Source organism: Henckelia pumila, chromosome 2, assembly GCF_033568475.1.
Source record: "Henckelia pumila isolate YLH828 chromosome 2, ASM3356847v2, whole genome shotgun sequence".
Lineage (NCBI taxonomy): Eukaryota > Viridiplantae > Streptophyta > Magnoliopsida > Lamiales > Gesneriaceae > Henckelia > Henckelia pumila.
The window spans coordinates 8,800,368-8,811,178 of NC_133121.1; the positions used below are offsets into that span (position 1 = coordinate 8,800,368).

General features: G+C 34.2%; 1 protein-coding gene across 1 annotated transcript; it reads left to right on the forward strand.

Moving 5' to 3' along the window:
• The first annotated feature begins 9,098 nt into the window (after nucleotides 1-9,098).
• On the forward strand, nucleotides 9,099-10,112 carry LOC140877177 (pumilio homolog 12-like). Its single transcript, XM_073280704.1, has 4 exons — nucleotides 9,099-9,232; nucleotides 9,326-9,488; nucleotides 9,561-9,727; nucleotides 9,818-10,112. The coding sequence occupies exons 1-4, from the start codon at nucleotides 9,099-9,101 to the stop codon at nucleotides 10,110-10,112; spliced, it is 759 nt and encodes a 252-aa protein (XP_073136805.1).
• Nucleotides 10,113-10,811: the final 699 nt, after the last annotated feature.

Consider the following 10,811-nt stretch of genomic DNA (forward strand, 5'->3'; position numbering starts at 1 on the left):
GCAGTAAGACAAGTAGGTGAAGAAATATGTGAGCAAGACCAGTTTACCTTGTAGGTGTTTAGGTCTCGTACACCGGTCATAAGAGTCTCACCTTTGTCATTTTTTATGAGGCAAGTGTGTTTGTGAAACTCGACCGAATGATCATTGTCACATAGTTGACTAATACTTATCAAATTATAGCATAGTTTGTCAACAAGTAACACATCTTTAATAATGATGTTACCATGGATGATCTTACCCTTACCCACGGTTTTACCTTTGGAGTTGTCTCCAAAGCTGATCTTTGGTCCTTTGCACAACACCACTTCTGTTAGAAGTTCTGGATTCCCTGTCATGTGTCGTGAGCAACCGCTATCTAAATACCAGGTAGTGTCCTTGATAGAAGTGGTTTTCTCGCCCGTTTGGACTTTTAGTACCTGCAAAGAGTGAAGAACTTTTGGTACCCATATCTAGTAGGGTCCAGGTCGGATTAGCCCTTTCGGGACCCACACCTGGAACACCCTTACAGGTTTGCCCGTGTGTGTGTCCAGAAATCTGTGCGGTCGATAGGCAGTAAATGTGTGTGCTTGTGAGGTTGCTGTGTGCTGCTTGCCTTTTTTATTTTCATCAGTTAGCGTGTACCTCTTTTGAACTGGCCTGCAATTAAAGTACTGGTAAGGCTTCTCCTTTGACCATCTTTTCTTAGAGTAGTTAGACTCATTCCATGGCCTTTTGAAATTAGATTGGTTTCCCTTTCTTCTTTCATCAGGTTTTGGTTTGATCCAAGTTCCTCTTTGATTAGAGGTCTGGGGATCCACATATCCCAGCCCTCTATGCTTAGAGCTTCGTTCGTTCGATACTTTCTGATTTTTGTCAAAGCTGCACTTATCGTGTTCATATATCGTGCTGGACCTGACAAATCTTATTTTGTTAAGATTGCCTTTGTCCAGGCTTGACTGAATACAGGATTCCATAGACTGTTCATTTGTTCCAAACCCTAGACCGGTTTTATCATGTACCGGTCTTTGGATTTCTTGAATCTTGTCAATGGTTACCGAAGATTTATTCCAAGCCTTAATGGTTTCAAGTAGTTTTTTATTCTCAATCAAGGTAGCTTGGAATACTCTTTTCAAGGTGTCGTTCTCAGTAGCCAGCAGACTTAGCTTGACCTTAAGACCATCAAGCTCTTTTTGCTGCATGCAGCTTGATTTGCTTGACTTATCTTTTAGGTCAGCTCTTTCTGCCTTTACTTCCTCGAACTCCTTGGATAATGCTTTGTATTCATTAGCCATTTCGTGTAAAGCAGTAACTAAATCACTGTGAGTAAATTCAGGTGAGCCAAAGTCAAATACCTCCTCAGCTTCTTCTTCGATGTCGGCCATAAGGCATTCCACTTTTTCATCATCGCTGTCATCTGAAGAGCTTCCGGTATTGGAGTTGTCAGAGTCAGACTCAGCCCACTTGCTTTTGCTTTCGTCTGCTACTAGAACCCTTTGGTCTCTTCCTTTTCTAAACGTCCTTTTATCCTCCTTACCCCTTCTTCTTTCGGAGAATTGCTTCTGATCATTGTTCTTAGGCTTGGTGCAGTCTGCAATGAAGTGGCCTGGCTTTCCACAGTTAAAACAAGTAGGACCATCGTTTGTATGGTCCGATTTATGATAATTTTTAAATTTAGAATTGTTTTTACGCATAAATTTACCAAATTTCTTGACAAAGAGTGTCATGGCTTCATTGCTGATTTGCTCAGCTGATCTCTTTGGAGCTTCCTCGACCGGTGGACATATCACGGTTGAGGTTAAGTCCTTGGTTGGTTGAGAAGTAGATGGTTCATCTTCTGTTCTCATGTTGAGCTCGAACTCATAGGCTTTGAGATCTGCAAAGAGATCATGCAGTTCAACCTTGCTCAAGTCTTTTGACTCTCTCATGGCCACTGTCTTGATCTCCCATTCTTTGGGCAGAGCTCTCATAACCTTCACAGCAATTTCACGGTTAGTATAAGTTTTACCTAAAGCAATAAGATCACAGATGATACTACTGAACCGTTCATCAAATTCAGCCATGGTTTCCCCTGGCTTCATTTTGGCGTTGTCATATTTTTGAATGGCCAGAGTGAGCTTGTTTTCCTTTGTCTGGTCATTCCCTTCACACAGCTGAGTGAGCTTTTCCCAAATCTCCTTTGCTGTGGAACATGACTTGATTTTGCTGAACATATTCTTGTCCAGTGTTTTGTATAGGATGTCCCGGGCCACATTGTCAAGATTGGCCTTCTTTTTGTCCTCAGTGGTCCACTCAGCTCTTGGTTTCTCAATCATTTGTCCTGCACCATCGGCTAGAGCTGGGTTGACCTTCATAATTTTGATAGGACCGTCTGTTATGACATATAGCATGTCATCATCCTGTGCTGCAAGATGTGCCTGCATGCGAATTTTCCAATCATCATACTCTTCTTTAGAAAACATAGGAATTCTGTTGAAAGAAGTCATGATTTGAAAACTTCAGATCAGCAGTTGAGAAAGGAACCCGCTCTGATACCACTTGTTGGGATCGGTTCAGAGGGTAGAGGGGGGGGGTGAATACACTCTGAAACTTTTCTTCTTCTTCTTTAAAATGATCAAGTGAGGTTTAGTTCACTTAATCAGTTTTCTCAACTTCTAAAACGTTTTGAACAACTTAAATAGTGCGGAAATAGTTCAGAGGTTTTAGTGATGCAAAGTTTATAATGCAGTGTATGAGCAGGATGTAAGATAAATGGCAGTAAATGCTAAAGCACGATTTTATGGAAGTTCGAAGGCTTAATCCTTCTACGTCTCCCCTTCTTCCACTTAGGAAGGAATTCACTAGAAGACTTTGGTTATTACAACGTCTTGTAATACACCCACTTCAGACTTAGGACTTATCCAATGCCTAATCCGAAACTCCTAGATTTACACAGATAAGATTCTCAGTTCTTATCAGACTGGTGGAAGCTTTCAGAGCAGCTTCAAGTCTCTTCAACACTGAGTATAGTTGAGTTGAGCTTCTCAGACTGCAGAGCGGTCGAGAGGCTTGAAAACCCTAGGATGATCCTTGACGATCAGATGTGTGAACTGTAGGCGAGGGTTTATTTGAGCAGCAGATGAATGATCTTGTAAGTGTGCTCAAGTATATCAGATGAGGACTTCTGATATTATTCAAGTGATTGAAATTTTTCTGAGTTGCTTGTCTCTCTTCGTTGTCTCGTATCACTTGTTGTTGTTCACGTTGTGTATCTCTTTTTGAGCAATCTTCCCTTTATATAGGTCAATCATCAACGTCTTTATTTTGAACGTTCTGATGCTGCATTGAATGCACATTTAATGCTCATAAATGCATTGATGATTCTGCATGAGGATCGTACACTGCAGACAACTTCCAGGGTCCAAAACTGGAATAAACGGTCGAATGCTTTATCTGCAGTCATTCTGTGTTTTTGCCATTTTGGTACAACCTGTTGTCTTGATTTGCAGGAGTCAACAAATCTTCTGAAACGCCGGTTCTGCTTTTAATAAAAGATCCTGCAAAGAACATCTTGTCACAGGTACTTGTCTCGAGATATCTAGATAGGCAGTTGGCATTCTACCGGTAGAGATATTTGACCTCTGCTGGTTTAAATAACCAGTCGATAGGCTTGTGACTTCAACCGGTCGAGAGATAAAGGCGGTTGACAAGCTTCCGGTAGATAGATTTATCCTCTGCTGGTTTTGATAGCCAGTCGATAGGCTTGTGACTTCAACCGGTCGAGAGATAAAGGCGGTTGACAAGCTTCCGGTAGAGAGATTTATCCTCTGCTGGTTTTGATAGCCAGTCGATAGGCTTGTGACTTCAGCCGGTCGAGAGCAAAGGCGGTTGACAAGCTTCCGGTAGAGAGATTTATCCTCTGCTGGTTTTGATAGCCAGTCGATAGGCTTGTGACTTCAGCCGGTCGAGAGCAAAGGCGGTTGACAAGCTTCCGGTAGAAGTTGTAGTAGATTCCTGAAATACAATGGTTGGCAGCACATTCCTATACAATGAGTTGTTGTTTGTTATCACCAAAATATCGGATTCAACACAGTTAAGTTGGAGGTGTAATTTTTTCTCTCTCATTTACTCAAATAAAATTTATTTGCAAATAATTTTAATCCATTCAATTTAGTAAAAAATCGATTCTCTCATCATTTAAGGAGTGTCTGCAATCACTAAAAAAGTTATTGTTATATTTTGACTTTAAAAATCACTTTTGTATGTTTTTTAAATCTAAATTATGTGTTAGCATATTCTTAAATTAATTGAAATTCAAAAGCTAGCCATATGATTATGATTCTTCAAATGTGATTTTAATAAAAAAGCAATGTTAAAATCACTGTAATCACTTATTTATCAAACACTACCCAACTTTAATTTTTAGATTTAGATTTTGTACATTTTCAAACACTATCAACTTATGATTTTTTTTTTTTTTTTTTTTACTTTTTTACAATCTATAAATTTTATTACTTCCACAAAAACATAATTTTTTGCTAGCACAATCAATAAAAATTTAAACATGGTCGTTTCCATGCTCTCAATTTTATAATTAATCGGAACTGTTTTCCTTTCACCATCAATTTTGTTAGATAAGATTTTAGCGCAATGTGAATCAGAAATCACAGCCAGAAAATTTTACAACTAACGTTTAACAAATTAATTTTATCTTTGAGTATTCACAAACGCAAATCACTTTCGTTGCTTGCATGTTCGTCGTATACTTGATTCATGCTTATTGGTTTCATGATCACATCCCAATTTTAATTTTTTTAATAAACGTTATTTGAAATTGTTTATATAACATGAGTCCTTTGAATTCTTTTATTTGGTTTCAATTCGATTGTTATTATTGTTTCTTCTAATTTTTTGACTTTATTTGAGATTACAAGTTCTTTTTGCATTTATATGATTTTGCTAGCTAGTCCAATTTATGGAGATTTTATGTCAAATTTTTAATAAAAAATTTTACGTTATCATTATATAATATGATATGTCAATCTCTACTTCTACACACAATATACAACTTTTTTTTTATCTTTTCTATTTCGAGCTTAGCATAAATTTTTTGACTCATGTATTCGTGACACACGCAATATTTGTGCTTCGATGACAACTAGTTTATATAAAAAAATGTACTACTATATTTTTAAAAGTAAATTTTTTGTAAGACGGTCACACAAATTTTTATTAGTGAGACTATTCATCTCAACTCATATTTATAATAAAAAATAATATTTTTGACATAAAAAATTAATAATTTTTTATTGGTCACCCAAATAAATGATTCGTCTCATGATGCGTGATTCTGTCTCAAGAGAGTTTTTGTATATGAACTATTGATTTAATATCAAATGAGTATATGAACTATTAAAAATGGTTTAATTGGTACACGATCCAACTAAAAAGTCGATTTTATCCTTTAATAAAATTGCTTTTAAGTCCAATTATTTTTACTAAATTCAATTAAGTGCATATTTTATTTCAAAGTAATTTTTATTTATTAAAAGTATAAAAAATTATTAATTTTAAAATTATAATAAATAAGTATCTTACTATTTTTATAATATATTTATATTTTAATCATTAATAAATTATTTATTCAAAGATAATAGAATTTGAAAATATTAATAAATATATGATAAAAAGGTATTTTTTTCTATATATATTAAATAATTATCCAATTTTTTGAAAAAATTGATATAAATATTATATATTAATAAATCTACGTTCATAATAAATCGTATACACAAATAAAATATATTTGATATCGATAAAAATATAACAAAAAAAATATTTATTTATTTATGTTTAAATTTAAGCAAGAGTAAAAAAATACAAAATTAAAATTTTAAATTAAGTGTAAAAATTTTAGGTCGTTAGAACCGTGTAAATCACGACAATAATTATGATTTTTTTTTCTATTAATTTTTTTTTTCATAATATAAATCCTTAATGTTCAACATTATTTTGAATTGTCAACATAACAATACTAGATACATTATTTTGAATTGTCAATATAACAGATTTTGAAAATTTTAAATGGTGATTATGCTTTTTTCAACAGTTTAAAAACATGATCAATGGAATCAGATTATATATATTTATTTTATAATATTTTCAAAAATATATTGACTTGATAATTTTATATAATTTTAAATAAATATGATATTTTTAAAATTAATCAATAAATAATTTTGAAAATAAAATTATGTACCTAAACAATTTAGATTAAAGGTAAACTTTGATCATGTACCAATTCAACCATTTACAATAGTTTATGTACCAATTTGAAATTTTATGAATAGTTTGTGTGCCAAAATAAATATTACTCTTTATTTCTTATTAATTTTTTTGAGTAAAAATTAATTTGGTATATGAACTATTAGTTAAATGTCAAATTGATATACGAACTTTTGTTAATGACTTAATTGGTACATGTCCACTTGATTTTGACCAAATTATGATGAAAAAATTGGTATAATAGTCTTTTGATAATACAAATTAATTAAAACAATAATATTATTTTAGTTTCAAAACCAGCTTCATTATTTCTGTTCGTAAGAAAAACCGAGAACGACTTTCAATTTTTTATTAATCATGTTCTCTTATAAAATTATTGTGTTTAAATAAACTTTCAATTTTTTATTTGTTGATTAAAAAACATATGGCACGTTATGGCAGAGTTTAATTGGTGTTTTGATGAGTTTTTCTAATAAATATAATTTGAGATTTGAAATTAATTTTTAGTAGAACTTACGTAATATTTTTATTAAAATAATATATTCAATAAATTTTTACATAGTTAAAATATTAAAAATATTTTATCACAATCACTATTTATTTAATATTATTTTTCAAAATATTCTCGAGAAAATTATGTATACAAAAATCAGAATTTTAGCTAAAAAATATTTATTTAATTTCTGTGATATCAATTTATTTATTTACAATTATTTAAATATTATATGCCTTAATATAATTTATCTAATTCTTCTCGTTGAAATATATAATCTATTTAATCTATCTAATATAATAAATATTAAGTGCAAATAAAAATTTTAATCAAATCAGTTTTTACGTATAAAATATAATATACAAATATATCTAATTAAAATTAAAAATAAAATGTTCATTTTTTTTTTGTAATAAATGGCAAATTGGACATTTTACATAAATGTCACCGAAAATTGATCGGAATCCGGCGGACATGTACCAATTAAGCCATTAACAAAAGTTCGTGTACCTATTTGACATTTAACCAATAGTTCGTGTACCAAATTAAATTTTAATCAAAATTTTTTACACTTTTAATAAACAAAAATTATTTTAAAATAAAATATGCACTTAAGTGAATTTAGTAAAATCAATTGGACTTAAAAGCAATTTTATTAAAGGATAAAATCGACTTTTTAATTGGATCGTGTATCAATTAAGCCATTTTAAATAGTTCATGTACCGATTTGACATTTTATCAATAATTCATATACCAAAATGAATTTAATTATTATTTTTAATGTGTCAATTTTGTTATTATATTTAACAAGCAAATGCGTGTGCTCGTGCTTTAACAAAAACATATCGTTTTTATGCTAGTTCCACGATTTGGAGTGAATCTCCAACTTTTATTTCATCGTATTTAAGTTTGATTTGTAATAATACTTCTTTTTTTTTTTTTTGAAAAGGTTTGTAATAATACTTCTCATTATTGAGTTTATATATTTGAGTGTGATTTCAAAAAAAAAAAAAACACATAATTATTCTATTTTAAAAAATAATTATTGTTTTTGGATTTCGGGAGTTGAAGCAAAATTTTATCATAAAAGGAACGGAATGTGTGGGGATAATCTTGTAAAACTGAAACCCTAATGTCTGCTCAAACTCGATTAATCTATGAAAATCCCAACATTAGGATGCAACCAACCAGTTGATGGAGAATATTACGAATTTCCTCAAGTTTCCCTTGCAAGAAATCCATCATACGCCACAGCCCTCCGCTAAAACCATCTCTCTCCAAACGGAAATCGATCTGTCCTAGCCCGGTGTTCGAAGATATTTGATGGATGTCGATAACCCTTTGGCGCCGGTTCCCGCCGGAGATGGGCTAACTAATCCCAGCCACCTGTCTCTTCTTTAGAAGATTTGAAGGGAAAGGTGTTTTCGGAAGCAATGGATCAATGCAGTTATTGAAATATTGTCCCACATCGGAAGGATATAATTACTGGGAGCCCTTAATATAGACAAGGGCAACCCTCACCTCTTGAGCTAGCTTTTGAGGTGAGTTAGGTCCAAGTCTTATTTCTAACATGGTATCAAAGCCCGGGTTCCCGTTATGTGTTGGACGACCCATAGTTGGTCTCACCCGTCCCATAGTTGGCCACCCATTTACTGGGCGTGAGAGGGGTGTGTTGGTGTATTGATTTATGTCTCACATAGGTTGGCTAAATAACCTGGACCTCTTTATATGAACAAGGGCAAACCTCACCTCTTGAGCTAGCTTTTGAGGTGAGTTAGATCCAAGTTTAATTTCTAACATGGTATCAAAGCTCAGGCCCTCCGTGTGTGTTGGACCGCCCATAATTGGGCTGCCTATAGTTAGATCACCCGTTAATATCTCCACGCTCCAGATGTTCATTGTTGGGCGTGTGGGCGGTGTATTGAAATATTGTCCCACATCGGAAGGATATAATTACTGGGAGCCCTTAATATAGACAAGGGCAACCCTCACCTCTTGAGCTAGCTTTTGAGGTGAGTTAGGTCCAAGTCTTATTTCTAACATGGTATCAAAGCCCGGGTTCCCGTTATGTGTTGGACGGCCCATAGTTGGTTTCATCCGTCCCATAGTTGGCCACCCATTTACTGGGCGTGAGAGGGGTGTGTTGGTGTATTGATTTATGTCTCACATAGGTTGGCTAAATAACCTGGACCTCTTTATATGAACAAGGGCAAACCTCACCTCTTGAGCTAGCTTTTGAGGTGAGTTAGGTCCAAGTTTAATTTCTAACAGCAGTTGCCAGTTCTTGCACCAGAAACTCCAAGAAAGGAAACCGGAAGACATCCAAATCATCTTTTCGGAGGTCAAAGATTGCATCTTTAAGTTGATGACTCATCGGTTGGGTAGCTATGTTATTCAAAAACTTTTCGAAGTCTGCAACGAAGAACAGATGAACCACCTGGTTTCTTCAATAACTGGTAATGTCAGTTTACTAATGTCGGCCTGTCTCAATCCTCAAGGGTACGCGTATAACTCGACTTCTGAAATTTAGTGTTTCTGCGACCTTAAACACCTCTTTGAGTGTGATAACTCGATTTTCGTGTTTCTTTGCAGATCCGAGTCCATGAAGAAAGTTCTTGAGTGTCTCAAGACACGGAAGCAAATATGTTATATGATGGTCGTCTTCAGTTACCTCACTGTTCCGCTCGTAAACAACCAGTTTGGTTCTCTCGTTATTGGTCATTGCTTCCATATCTTCCCAGCAGAAGACACTGAAGTATGCACTGCTGAATTTCATCCTAGTATTTTGAATTAAGGATATCTATAACAGTACTTGTGTATTTCACAGCCAATACTCAAGGTGATAGCTGATAATTGTTTGGAAATCATTGATAATGAAAGCGGGTCCTGCCTTCTACAAGACCTCTTATCAAAAGACTCTATACGAGGGAGTGTACGGCGTATTCTCGCAGTAATAATGGAAGATGCATATCGTATGTCTGAAAAACAATTCGGGTAAGTATACATACAAGTTTCCTTTTCGTATATTTTCTCACTCACAAGTTAGCATATAAAATCCAAAACCCAACATTTTTCCTGTTTCAGGAATATTCTAGTGCAGCATGTAATAGGATTTGAGAGAGCGTGTCTGATAGAAGATATACTAGCTCAAGTGACTGGGGCTTTCGCTATCCTGTCGAGGGACAAATATGCGAGCAATGTAGTAAAGAAATTGATGGAGGCATCCAATCACAAATACTCCCCTCAAATCATCGATGAGATAATCAAAAGTCCCAAGTTATTGAGCATCGTAGTAGATCCTTATGGCAACTCTGTTCTCCAAACCGCGAAGAAATGCTCTAAGGTACCAAGAACAGTTCTTTATTTACAGTCTAGCTAGCTCTAAAAACAGGAAACAAAATTTAAGGTTAATACAAGATTATCTGATCTTGCAGGGAACCGTTCGCAATACTTTGAATGAACTGTTTGGTCAACATTCTCAACTGATAACCTTGTCCCTGCAATGAATATGATCGCGCTTGTTCGATTTTGTTCATTCTCCGATGTCTGTTACTTCTATTCTTTTGTTTTAGGGCGTGGTTTTGAAGATTGAATTAGTGCATGTGTTTATCTTGTCTTTGTTCCATCCCATCTCAAGATAAATTATCTTTCTCAATTATTTGAATTTTCATTTTCAGAGTTGAGAAGTAATCTAATGTATTTTTTTGCTCTAGGATCCTTGAAATTAAGTGTGCACAAATTTTCTCCATTTATGGAGAGAATGTGTTGGTTGAGTTGGCTATTGGCTGTTTGGCTTGTAAATGGCGGGAGGCGGTGGTGGGGAGGTCCGTGACCGCTTACGTTGAATTTTTTTAAGCATTTTTTATGGGTAATCATATATAGTCATGCAATGTAATAAAAAATAGTATGTAAAAATAGGTGAAATATGCAAAAACTAACCTAAACTGCTTGCTGGTGGCGGCGGCAGGCAGCTTGAGGTGTGTGGTGGAGGGTAGGGAGCAAATATGAAAAACAAAAAGAAAGTGGCTAGTGTTTTTGAAATAAGTTAATAACTAGGGTTTTAAAATGGGTAGACTTT